Raw genomic sequence first — 13,640 nt, 5'->3', positions numbered from 1 at the left:
ACCTGTTGCCTGACTCTGAGCAGCCCTCCCGCAGTTGTAGCCACAGAAAGACCAATAACATAGTAGGCTGATGCTAAGCAGTATGCACGGTACCGTGGGAACATGGTGGCACAGTGGATCCTGCTAGAGAGAGGAATTCTGGAAAAAAACGTCTTAGAGGATGCAAGGCCACAAAGCAGACACAAAACAAAACAAACAAACAAAAGACCCACGGGGCGGAAGTGGGTAATGGACCTGCTTGACCTCTGGGTGTATTGAGCAGCTAGCGTCACCTGGAAAAGATGAACGAATCACAGGCCAACAAAGGAGACACAAGAGTTACTCATACATCGTCACAGAGCATGAGGGTCACCCGGGTACCTGCCTGGGAAGAAGCAGCACACTCTCCTACAGGAACAACGTGGGTGACTGAAAAAGCTCCCAGAGAAGTGCAGCCTGGAGTTCTGGTTTTAATTGTTTTGCTAATTGATATCTGGATTCCTAAGGCTGAGGTCTTATATGGGTAGACTTTTAAATTTTATTTATTCTGGCTGGCCTGTCGTTCTCAATGTAAATCAGGCTGGCTTCAATAAAGACCCTCCTGTCTTTGTCACTTAAGTGCTGGGATTAAAGATAAGTGTCTCGTGCCCAGCTGGTAGATGTTTCTGACATTATTTATTTATTTATTTATTATTCAGTGTGCGTGGGTATGGGATGTGGGTGGGTAAGCATGCCACAGTGAATGTGTGGATGTCAGCTGATAATTTTCAGGAAGCAGTTCGTTCCTTCCACCCTGTGGGTTCCGAGAATTGAACTGACGTCATCACATTTGGCTGCAAGTGCCCTTAACATGGAAAGCCATCTCCATAGCCTGAGGTTCCCCCCCCCCTTGAGACACTATCTCATGTAGTCTGGCTGGCTGCAAACTCACTATGTAGCCAAGGATAACCTTGTACCCCCATCCGTCTACCTCCCCGGGACTGGAATTACAGGTGTGTGTCACAATGCCCCACTCACGTGCTGCTGGCAAGTAAACCCAGGGATTGGTGTGTGCTACTCAAGGACTCTACCAACCGAGCTCTGTCTCCACCCCAGAGGCAGGTTTCTTGATACGCAGCCAAGGCCCACCGTGAACTTGCTGTGTAGCCTACAAAGACGTTTCGAATGTGCTTTTCCTGAGAACATGTGTCTCCCCAGTGCTGAGATCACAGGTACATGCCACTATGCCGGGCTCAGCCTGGAATTTTTCAGAAGAGAAAGGAAAGATGTCCAGGTTGACTACGAAGCACTTGGGAAGAGGGAAAAGTGTTCCGAGCCAAGGGGATATTTGTGTGCAAAGTTTCCGAGCTGTGTGTGCACGGTTGTCCTGTCTGCAGACGGCCACAGCAGACGTGAAGGCTGTCGTGTGAAGTGTTGGGGGGCGAGGCATCAGGCTGGAGGAGGAGGGACTGACAGGCTTTGGGGCAGGCCCTAGCAGGTTTCCAGATGGAGTGGGAAACAGCCTTGGTGTGCACTGGGACTTAGCAGGCTTGGCGACCTTCCCTTCAAAGCTGGGCCCCAGATTGAGAGCCGGAGGAGCGAAGTGTGAGGCATCGACTGCCAGCGTTTCCCGCTGTGCGCGGTGCGGGCTGCTGAGCTGGGAGTCTCCTCTGCTCTCCTGTCCATGGCCGCGACCCCGGCTAATCCAGCCTCCTGGCCCATCTGACACACACTTCCACTTAACATTTTGTTAGCGACTCTGTAAACGAGCTCTCACTGACCTTCAATCCCTGGCTAATTGCTGGTTTCATGTACAAGACTAGCTTAATTTTACGTGATAATTACCTGAGAGGGGTGATACATATGGCATTGCATGTTGGAAATGTCAGGCCTGGAAACCTACCAAGTGGCCGCAGTCGGGGGCCATGTGGGGAGGTGAGCATGGCTCCAGCAGGCAAAGTTCTGGAGGCTCAGAATCCTCTGCTAGCACAGAGCATCCAGGGATGCAGGCCAGAGGAACAGTACATGAACGTCTCTGCCACCCATGCGCATCTTAAAGGACCAGGTCAAAGGCATGGCTTTAATGCATTCTCGGTCACTCCTTTTGTCATCAAGACCCCACTACGTGCCGGGCATTGTGCCTACACTTGGAAGGCTTTTGCAAACTCCACCTGGCTCAGGGAGCCTGAGCACATGTGGAGTGTTTTAGTCACAGTTATTAAGGGACATGAATAAGAAAAGCCTGAATGTTAACTGGCGTACAACTGACAGCTGAGTCCACTTCAGTACTAAAGTACCACTGAGGGGCTAGGGACACAATTCAGCCAGTAGGGCGCTTTCCTGGCATGAAAGCACACACAAAGCCCTGGTGTAAAGATCTGAACGCGAATGCTCCACATTAGCTCATATGTTTCAATACTTGGTCCTCAGTTGGTGGAACTGTTTGGGAAGGATGAGGAGGTATGTTACTGGGGAACAGGCTTTGAGGTTTCAAAAGATTTCGTACTATTTCCAATGTGTTATCTGCCTCTTGTTTGTGCCTCTTGAGATGTGAGCTCTCAGCCATTCCTGCCATTGTGCCATGATGGACCCTAACCCCGTGGAACTGTAACCCCAATTAAATGCTTCCTTTTATAAGGTGTTTGTCATGGTGATTTACCACGGCAATAAAAAAAAATAATAATTAATAAAGCTGGGTTCAATCTCCAGCACTTTGTAAACTAGGCCTGGTGGTGCATGCCTATTATCCCAGAACTCAAGAGGATCACAAGTTCAAGGTCATCCTCCACTACTTAGCTAATATTCAAGGATTGCCTGAACTACATGAGACTGTCTCAAAAGAAGTATCATTGACCATGGTGGGACATGCCTGTAATCCTGGCAAGGCCAAGACAGGAGAATTAGGAGTTCAAGGCCATGCACAGTAAGATTCTATCTCAGAAAAAAAGAAAAAAGAAAAAAAAAAGAAAAAAAAAAAAAGGTGCCATTTCAGAAATCAGACAGAAAAGGACTAATTTTCTGTGAAGCCTAGAAGAGACTTCTTCTGGTTCACAGAGAGAAAACAGTTTATAGCATAAGCAGGGACTGGGGCAAGGAATGAGGAGAGCTGTGGTTTCATGAGCAGAGAATTTGGGGTGATGAGGCCATTCTGGAGATGGTTGCACAAGCTGAGTATACTTGACGCCACTAACCCAAATGCTTGAGGTGGCAAAAGTGGTAAATTGTGTTGTATATAATTTACCATATATGTATATGTTTTGTTTTTGTTTTTGAGATCGGCTCTAACGTAGCCCAGGTTAGCCTCAAGCTCCATGTAGAACTGGAAATGATTTTTAACTCCTGATTCTTCTGCCTCTACATTTCAAGGGCTGGGATTACATGCCTGGTTTACCACAACATTTTTAGGATTTTTTTTAATGTATGTGTGTTTGCCTATGTGAGTTTGTGTCCACCACATGCGTGAGGACTCCACCGAGGCCAGGGGACTGCACCGTGCCCCCTGAACGGGAGTCACAAGCAGTCGTGAGCTGCCCCGTGGGTGCTGGGAACCCAATCCAGGCTCTCTAAATCGGCAGTGAGTGCACTGAGCCATCTCGACAGCCTCCACCACAGTTTATAAAATGTCTTTCGAGATGCAACGTGAGGCAGAGCAATCACTGAGAGACAGAGAGCAGCAGGAGGAGCCCCGGGTAGGGGATTTTGATCTGTTGTACCCTCAGCTAGAGGAGCAAGGCTGGCCGGGGGGCGGGGGTGGCCAGTAGGGTTCATCCTTCTGATACACCATAGAGTCCAAAGACCTCAGAAAAATCCTGTGCAGAGAAGAAGGCAGGGGACAGTCAGGAGGACCTGGAAATGATGCTTTGTGAAGAAGTCACGGCACAAGCCTGAAAGGCAGCTGAAACTTGCACGGGGGGTGGATGGGAGAAGACAGTGCAGGAACTGTCTCAGTCCTCCCTAGGACAGTTTAGGGGGACGAGGAGATGTTTGTCAGAATGGAAGATCTGACAAGTTTAGGTATCCTGTGGCTTGCCTGCCATGTGGGAGGCCCTGGCTTCAGTCTCCAGCACTGAGTAAAGTGGGTGTGGCCAACAGTTTAAGGTCATCCTCAGCTACAAATTGAGTTCTAGGTCAGCCTGGGGTGCATGAGACCCAGAAAGCAAAAACCCACAGCTGGTGAGATGGCTTGTGTCAGAGTCTTGGGTCCCACGTGGAACCGAAGGAAGGAGCCAACTCCTGCGAGTTGTCCTCGACCTCCACACATGCACTTCGGTACTTGTGTCCTACAACCCTATGCGCACAAAATAGATAAAAATGTAAAAGGAAAGACAGGAGAATAATGGCCCTGCTAACTTTCCCCCAGCATTTCCAGTGTCTAGAACTGTGCCTGGCGTGAAGGTGAGTGGGTATGACGTAGAATGTTATGTCTGTCTCCCACCCCGCAGAGGGTCCACTCTGTTTTCGTCATCATTCAGAGAATACAAGGCCGGCAGGACCAGGTCCTCTTGGCAGTAGGACAAGGGAGTTTATGTTTAAGGAGAAAGGGGGTACCTGGCTGTGTAGAGGCCCCTGCCACAGCACACCCATGTACACACACACACACACACACACACACCCATGTACACACACACACAACTCTCTCTGGTGCAAAGCAACTAAGGATCAAGTAAGAAACACAATCCCCAGACTGAAACAAGTTCCACACGCCCCCTTCTCCTCCTCACCCATAGAACTGTGGACTCTTGAGCCGTGTGTTGGAGTAAATTATGGCTTAATGAGATTTCAATTAACAAAAACAAATTAAAATCACTTTGGTAATTAAACTGCTGTGAACCTCACCAGCAGCTCTCTCCCTCAGACCTCAAATTTCCATGGGGAGGAGGGATGGAGGACCCAGGGCAGGGCAGGGAGCTGCCTCAGAGGATCGCATCTCAGGAGCCAAGGAGAAGCTACCTAGGAGCCAGGGCTTCTGGGAGGTGGGAGGCTGTGGTTGCAGTACAATGCCCGCACAGTGGGCTCAGAACTGAAATTCAAAGAGCAGCCCTGGCCCTTGGCAGCTGTGTAAGTGAAGGCACATTAACTAACCTGCCTGAGCCTCAGAGAGTTCATCTGTGAAATGGGGGTAATGGTGCCCATGTCATTTACGCGCACGAACACACAGGGTGTGTTCAGAAGGGTGCCTGTCCCGATGCAGGGGCTTCTCACATGGGGAATTTCCCGGAACCCTCAGCATTGCTGTTTTCAGTGTCCTGAATGAACCCTAAGCCCCTCTTGGGTAGGGTTGCCCCTCCGAGGTAGATGAATGAGGATTCTCTACAGACATCCCTTGGAGGCTGTCTCCAGGGTTCTTATCTCTTCCCATCAAAGCCTAAGTGGTGCCAAACCTTTCTCATCTCGTGCCACCCGGAGACCAAATCCCTGAATACGTAAGGATCCACATCTTCCCGCACACCTGGAAAGTTAGGGTGTGCTGGCTTCACCGGTTTCAGGCCACAGAGGAGGAAACCCACATAGCTGGTGGCTGTAAGAGTTTGCCTGAAGCTGGCAGCAGGACCGAGGTCTCATTCCCGTTCACTGCTGACAGCACTGTTTCTGAAGGGCAGGTTGGCCACGTGCCACAGCAAGGATTTCCAATGAGCCATTCCCTTTGCTCTGGTAAGTGTCCCTCCGGGAACACCTCCCAAGGAACTGATCCAAGATGTATGCAAGGTTGTGAGCGCAAGAATGTGCATCCCAGCGTTATTTGTCAGGGCGACACCCTGGAAGCGATCTAAAGGTTAAACAGCTAGGTTAAGTACACCTGTGTCTGGGGAGACTCTGGAAACTGAGGAAGCATGCATCCAGCATATTTCCGAGAGGGACTGCCAGTGTCTTTACTGGATGCTCCTAGAGGCTTGGTGCAGCTTTGACAACTTCAGAAGAGCTACAAGCTTTTCTAGTGTCATCGGGTGCTGGCATGGTGGTGCATGCCTGTAACCCCAGCAGAGGCGGGCAGATCTCTGTGAGTTCAAGGCCAGTCTGGTCTACATGGCAAGTTCTAAACCAGCCAAAGCAAGAAAAGGAGGAGCAGAGCAAGAGGAGGAGGAGAAGGGGGAGGAAAGGAAGAATCAGCAGCCACCATTTGGAGCTACCTATGGTTCCTCTCGCCTCTAATCTCTGCACTCAGGAGGAGGGGGGAGACGGAACACAGCAGCTTCCAGGCAGGTCTGTTCCAGGGAGTTCCAGGCTTGCCAAGGCTTTGTCTCAGAAACAAAACAAAACAAAAACAAAAACAAAGCCTAGCCACATTTATAGGGGCTGGAGAGAGATGGCTCAGTGGTTAAGAGCACTTGTTCTAGCAGAGGACCCCGGTTCTATTCCCAGCACCCACATGGTAGCTCACAACATCTTCAACTCCAGTTCCAGGGACCCGACACCCTCTTCTGACCTCCACATGTTACACACATACTACGCTCACATACATGCAGATAAAACGCTTATATACATATATTTAAAGCCTTTTACAGTTATTCATCTTTCACATGTTTTATCACGGGGTTTTTACATTTTTGATTATGTTTATTCTACGTGTGTGTGGATGTTTTGCGGCATGCACGTAGACCCTTTGCATATCTGGTTCTTGTGGGGTCCAGGAGAGAGCACAGAATCTCCTGGAATGGAAGTTACAGGTAGTTGTATGATGACACGTGGTGGTGGAATCAAATCTGGGTCCTCTAGAACCAGTGATCTAGTGATCTTACCCACTCTCCAGCCTCATGTCTTATGAATTTTTAATAATAAAAATTTCAGGCTTAGGGGTGTAGCTCAGTGGTAGAATGCTTGCCTAAGATGAATAAAGAACTGGTTTCAATTTTCTACACTGTCAAAACAATTAAACAAACAACTACGATTTTATTATTTTCTCTTTGTTTCCCAGTGCTGAGAATCCAGCTCAGAGCCTCACACTGGCAGGCACTCTACAGCTGACCTAGAAACTCAGCCAAAATTTCAATTTTTAAAAAAAATATCTTATTTTTAATTATGAGTATGTATGTGCGCGCATGTATGCAGATGCTAGAAGAGGGAGCTGGATCACCTGGAATTACTGTGCCAGGCAGCTGTGAGCTACCCAGTATGGATGCTGGGACCTGAACTCAGGTCTTCTGCAAGAGCAGCGTGTGCACTGTTAACCTCTAGGCTGTTTCTCCAGTTCCTTCCGTTTTAAGCTTTGAGTCATGTTTGCTGCCTTCATTAGAGAGACTGTCACAGGAGCCCAAAGATTTAATACTTAAAATTCATAAAGCTGCCAGACAGTGGTGGCGTACACCTGCAATCCTAGTGTTCAAGGAGGCAGAGGCAGGGGGATCTCTGTGATTTCGAGATCATCCTGGTCTACAAAGTGAGTTCAGGACAGCCAAGGCTACACAGAGAAACCCTGTCTCAAAAATAAATAAATAAATCACAAACTGAATGTAGAGTATATCTAAATAAAGTTTTAAAATAATTTCCTTGCCTTTTAAGTTTGTAGCACTCAGACTTTTCATGTTATAAAACCTTAAGCCTCTCAAGATACCTTCGTATGTGTGTCATATATGTGTTTACAAGTCTTACCAACGGGTAAATGTGTACCATGTGTATGTTTACACACAACATGAATGTTGCTTTCCTCCATAGTGGAAGAAATCAAGGCATGTTAACTAGTGTGTCTCCATTTATGCAACAAGCACTTCTCGTGCCCATGGATGGAAAGCTGAAATGAACAGACAGTTTGAACCCTGCCTTAGGGACTTGCTGCTGCTGAGAAAGGTGGGCAAAGTGAACACGGGAAGTGACGTGATCCAATGACTCCTAGAGAAGCAGGAGCCCAGGGCAGGGTGCCTGGGAGGCAATCAAGGAGGAGGAATGCAAAAACATGGTTATTTTTTTTTAATAATTAGACCAAAACAAAACAATTTATACATTTAAAAAATGAATCTCAAGAGTCCCATGGCCAGTCAGTAACAAAAAGCCTGGCTCTTAAGCAAATGATTTAAAAAAAAAAAATTAAGTACTAGGGATAAACATAGGGCCTCCCACATGCTAGAGATAGCTGTATTTCTAGTTACTCCCTTGGTCCTGATTTAAAACAAACAAACAAACAAACAAAAAACAGTCTCACTACTTAGGTGACCTGGAACTTGCTGTGTAGACCAGGCTGGCCTCAAACTCACAAAGATCTGCATTCCTCTGTTGCCCGAGTGGTGGGATTAAAGGTGTGCACCACCACCACCCCTAGCTGATATTTTAATCCAGCACCAAAACCCTGGGAAATGTGGCCAGCATCTCAGTCTCAAGTAACGGCATATCCCCCGCAGTGAGCAAAGAAACTGCCCAAGCTACCTGGTGTCCCATGGAACTTTCCCCTTCCATGCATGTCTGATAGAGGAGGTTTGGTAGGTTCACACATGCACCCCTCCCAGTTGGGACAGGATCCCCACATCTCCACACCTCCACATCTGGAGGGGGTGACCCTCCCCTGGCCACCTTCTTCCTGACAGTAGAGTTTCAGGCTATCTCAGGATGACATCTGCTGTCCAGAAGCTGCTCAAGGGCAGAACAGCTCAACTCTGGAACCTCCAATCTTCTCCCACAACTGCCGGAACAGTGCTCATCTCAATGGGCCTCTCTGCCTCTGCAGAGCCCTTTGCCCTGGGCAGGGGTGGGCAGGCAGGGCAGGTCTCTATGTAGCCAGTTGAGACGAGGGCTACTGGGGCTCTGGGCTTATGTAGCTGCTGCCCCAAGCAATGCACCGTCCTTTCCTCCCTGAGACTCTATGTATCATGTTTTGTGCTGACTTCAGACAACCCAGGCAGGAGGACACAGAGTTGTATTTTCCAAGTAGCTGGCAACCCTTAATCAATGTTAATTGGCTCTAATTAGCATATGTTAATTAATGATATTTACTACAAATTAAAGGTATGAGTGCTCCCAGAGGGTTTCCTGTTCATCCAATTAGTGCCAATTAGTTGCAATTAACACGTGTAAATGAGATTCCATTGAACCCAAAACAAACAGTACAGAATCTCTGGATTCCCTCTTGCACCTTTTCGCTCTGCCAGGGGAGCTGCAGTGTGGAGGGCCAGGGATGAGGGAGAGGGAGCAGAGAGGGGGCTGACCTTCCAAAGCAAGACTGGGATCCTCCAGACAGCAGGAGTAAGAGATGAGAGAGCGAAGAGCCCAGGAGGGCCATGCAGCCCTCTGGCATGCCTGGTGGCCTCTGATTGCCTAGAGGAAGGTCTCCAAAAAAGGGCCCTGGCTTGGGCATGCTCTTGAGATCTTGGGGGGCCATCCCATGATATTCTCTAGGCCTGCCAGGCCTCAACCCAGTGTACAGTCCACAGTAAGCATTCAGTAAAAATTGGGTTAAAAGCTGGTTCCTGAAGCTGTAAATCATAGGTAGAGCACCCACCTTGTGTATATGAAGTTCCATTTCTGGCACCATCAAAAAATGCCAGAGGGATCCATGCAGTGTTCCCTAGATCGTCCCAAGAGGTGATCCAAAGAGCAAGACAACAATTATGCGTGTGACATTTTTTTAATGTAATTAACTTCTACCACATTTCTTTCTTTATTGTTTCTGGTGGGTATGTTCCTCCTGCGGTAAGGATAGAGGTCAGAGGACAACGGACAGGAGTCAATTCTGTCTTCTCACCGTGTGGATCCTGGGGATGAAACTGAGATCATCGGGCTTGGCAGCAAGGACCTTTACCAGGGAGTCATCTCATAGGCCCCTTATAAGATCATTTGAATGTAATCTTCATTTACTGACAAAGGTCTTACTTCTCTGCTAGTGTTGCTGTTTCCCAATGTTAGTCCTTTTTCATTCCTCTACTCTCCGAGGCCTAACCCTCTGCCACGGAAAGGGAAATGGCCAGAGCCAAGCATGGCAGTGCACGCCTGAAATCCCAGCACTCCGAAGGCTGAGGCAGAGACTGCATAGTGAGTTCCAGGCAGCCTGAGCTGCATAATGAGACCCCGTGTCAATAAAAGAAGAAAAGAAAAGGAGACAGCCAGATGGGTCTGGCATGGATCACAAAGTGCTCCCTGAAACCCCGTACTGCACAAACCTTCTGTGAAACTGTGACAGAAGATCTGGGGCTGCTGAGATGGCTAGGCAGGTTAAAAACTGATCCCCACAGCCCCCAGGAGAAGGGGGTGAACTGGCTCCCAAAGCTGTCATCTGACTTCCAAGCCATGGCATTGCATGCACGCACGTGTGCACGCACACACACACACACACACACACACACAGGGATTTTTTTAAGCCAACAAACAAAAAAAGCCGAGTATGGTGGCACACGCCTTTGATCACAGCACTTGGGAGACAGAGGCAGGCAGATCTCTGTGAGTTCCAGGCCACAATAGTCTATAGAGCTAGTTCCAGGACAGCCAGGGCTACACAGAAAGACCCTGTGTCAAAAAAACAAAAACAAACAAACAAAAAAAAAACAAAAACAAATGAAGAGTATCTAGTTCCCAGTCACATAATCCCTTGCTCATGCTCCATTCACTTTTCTACACCAAAATCCCCACTAAAGTTGATATTTGTTATTTTGAAATACTTAATATTGACTAGTGCCAGGGGCTGGCTTAGGATTATAGTCAGTGGATCTGAGTCCTTATAGGGCTCACGTTCTAATGTGTATTCTTGCCTTCCTGGATACAATCTCTGTTCAGGCAGATATTGGGTCCATACCCCAGATCTGTGTCTCAGAAACAGTCTTTCTGGACCTCATTGTATTTATCTGTAACCTGAGTATAATACTTATCATGGTGTGTGTGTGTGTGTGTGTGTGTGTGTGTTCTGAAGTGCAGGTGCATCAGAGGCAAAAGGTATTTAATTCCCTTGGAGCTGGAGTTAACAGTCTGGATGCTGCAAACTAAGGTCCTCTGCAAGAGCAGAACATGTGCTCTCAGTTGCTGAGCCTCCTCCCTGGTCCCTGCACCTTATTCTTTAGGACAGAGCCTCTCATTTAACATAGAGCTCACCAGTTGGCTAGGCTGGCCGGTCAACAAGCTCCTGAGACCAGTCTGTCTCTGCCCTCCAGGGTCTTCCCATACCGTGCTCATAAGTGAGAACTTGAGATCTGAACCCAGGTACTTGTGCTTACGTTCATGTTACCAGCTGAACTGCATCTGCAGCCCATAAGTCAAGTTCCTGGAAAGACTAAGACTTCTCACTGTCCCGCCCTCCAGAGGGAACAAGAGGGAGTCAAAAGGGTTGCAGCCTCCCCAGGGCAGGAACTGCCGGCATGAGATTCCACATTGGGCTGAGGGAGACAGGGTGTTGTGAGTCTGAGGCCAGCCTGGTGTACATATCAAGACCCTGTTTCAACAAACAAACAAAAACCATCAAGTTCTGCCCTCATAGGAAGGATTGCTGTGGCCAGCCTGAACAGCTGAACCAGGTAGGTAGGACAACCTAATCAGATTTCACTTGTGGGCCCCGGCTGAGCTTCTGGTGTTTGCTTCTCTCCTTCCCATTTTTCTTTTGAACTAAACTTTGCTTTCCAGTTTTCTTTCCTGTTTTCCTTTCTCTTTTTGTTGTTTGTACTGGGGGTTGAACCCAGAGCCTGCGAATATAGGACAAGTACTGAGCTGCATCCGTCCTCCACTTCCTCCTCCTCCTTGTTTTCTTCTTCTCTTTCTTCTTCTGTTCATTTGTTTTTCCAGACTTATGTAGCCCTGGCTGACCTGGAACTTGTTCTGTAGACCAGGCCGGCCTCAAACTCAGAGATCCATCTGCTGCTGCCTCCTGAGTGCTGGGATTAAAGGCATGCACTACCACCATCAGGCTGGAATAACCTTTCTAAGCCATGAGAGACACAAACAGAATCCAGAAAGGATCCTGTTAACTGGTTATGGGCTTTCTCTCGCAAAGACCCAATGTGGAGTCAGGGCTCCTTTAGACCCAGGCCAGAATGAATAGCAAGGACAGCTTTCTGCCCAAAATCCATCCCCAATTTCAGCCTTGCTATGTGCCCTCAAGTAGGTGTTTGACCATTTCACACACATAGCCTCAGCATCCTTCCAAAATGCAAGAGGGTCTGTTAACCTGGTATCTTGGAGTTTGGGGATGTCCTTTGTAGAACATTGACCCGATTTTATAGTATACACCCTGACATTCTCAGCCTCCTATAGTAAACATAAGAAAATATGATTTCTCTCTCTTCCTGGGGATCCCCTATACCATTGCTTCCCAACCTCCCTAATGTTGTGACCTTTTAATACAGTTCCTCATGCTATTGTGACCCCAACCATAAAATTATTTACATTGCTACTTCATAACTGTAATGTTGGTAATTTTATGAATCATATTATAAACATCTGTGATGTCCAGTGGTCTGGCAACCCTGGGAAACGGTTGTGACCCACAGGTTGGGAACCGCCCCCGTAAACCATGATAGCTTACTGCTCCTACCGGCCTGCAGCCTTTTTCTTCCAATGCTTGACTCACCCTGACCTTCCTTTCTACAATGATGGTCTCTCTCTGGGACCGCCAGATACAATTCTCAAAAGACCAAGTCTTAGAATGTCTCCCTCACTTTGAGCACACCCACACTTGGAGGTCAGTGACAGGAGTGGGGCTGATGGCACTGAATGCAGAGAGCTTGGGGGGCTTTTGTGGGGGAGGGTGGCAAGGTGCTGGAGACTAGACATCAACACCGAAGACCCTTGGGATGAAATATTTCTCCTCTCACCTTACCCCTCACCCCACTCCAGGGAAGAAGGTTGGAGGAAGCAAACGAAAAGACCCTTCGGCATGCCTTTCCTTTCAGCCTAAGTAAGACTGCCCCTGGAGGACTCCAGATACAGTGTTCAGCCACTCACTTGCATTGTTTCCTTGAGAGGGGCTGACATGGGCTTCATGTTTGTCTGCATATGTGTGGCTGTCTTGCACAGGGCCTAGCTAGCTTTGGGACTGTTAAACAACCAATGTGGGCCATGGAAGGTGAAGTAAAATGCTTGCAGTAAAAGGTGCTTCCTGTGTCCCCAACGTCAGCAGCCACATGCACACACATCTCCTCCTTCTTGTCTGCATAAGTGCTGGCTTCAAAACCTTGGGCATACACTAAAGAGGCTAGGAACAATGGCTGGGAAATATTTACCCTGTGTTTTTGTTTGTTTGTTTGTTTGTTTTACTTTCTTATTTTATAATAAAGTCTCACAACTAGTTGCCCAGGTTGGCCTTGAACTTGTGATCCTCCTGTCTCCGTCTTCTGAGTAGCAGGGATTACAAACCTGTGTCACCAGGCCCAACTAGATCCTCGGCTTTTAAAGATGAGATTGGACAGCCTCTAAACCAGCAATTCTGGGCACCCTGGAAAGTCTATGATAGAGAAACAGGTCACTAGAGAAGTATCTGTTTTTATCCCACTAATGCCTCTTGAGAAGTGATTTCTCTCTAAAGCCAAAGTTCCTGAGATGAGGCATTATGTGGACACTTTGAGAGGGGGGACAGGAAAGCCCTTGACTCCAGGAATGTAACAACAGAAAATAATTAAGGTCTAATGAGGTCAGTGTTCCACCTTAACACCTTTTCAGTTCCAGTTAAAACCTCTGCTAATTTGCCAAGAAAAACCAGCCTCACTTGGGTTTTATTATTTGAATCACGTCCTGTCTCTTAATTTAAGCGAGAGACTCACATAAGGATTTTTTTTTTTTTT

At 47.8% G+C, this 13,640-nt stretch overlaps 1 protein-coding gene across 1 annotated transcript in view; it reads left to right on the top strand.

Moving 5' to 3' along the window:
* Positions 1 to 12,918: 12,918 nt before the first annotated feature.
* The window catches only part of Aatf (apoptosis antagonizing transcription factor), a 4,769-nt gene continuing 4,047 nt past the window's right edge, over positions 12,919 to 13,640 (top strand). Inside the window, exon 1 of the mRNA XM_055619570.1 lies at positions 12,919 to 12,925. Within this exon, the coding sequence (XP_055475545.1) occupies positions 12,919 to 12,925 (7 nt within the window). The remainder of the gene's footprint in view (positions 12,926 to 13,640) is intronic.

The sequence above is a fragment of the Psammomys obesus genome, unplaced genomic scaffold (genome assembly GCF_907164565.1).
Source record: "Psammomys obesus unplaced genomic scaffold, mPsaObe1.curated_primary_1811, whole genome shotgun sequence".
In the NCBI taxonomy this organism is placed as follows: Eukaryota; Metazoa; Chordata; class Mammalia; order Rodentia; family Muridae; genus Psammomys; species Psammomys obesus.
Note: the sequence above shows the minus strand (reverse complement) of the source record. Positions and strands in the feature narration are given on the sequence as shown.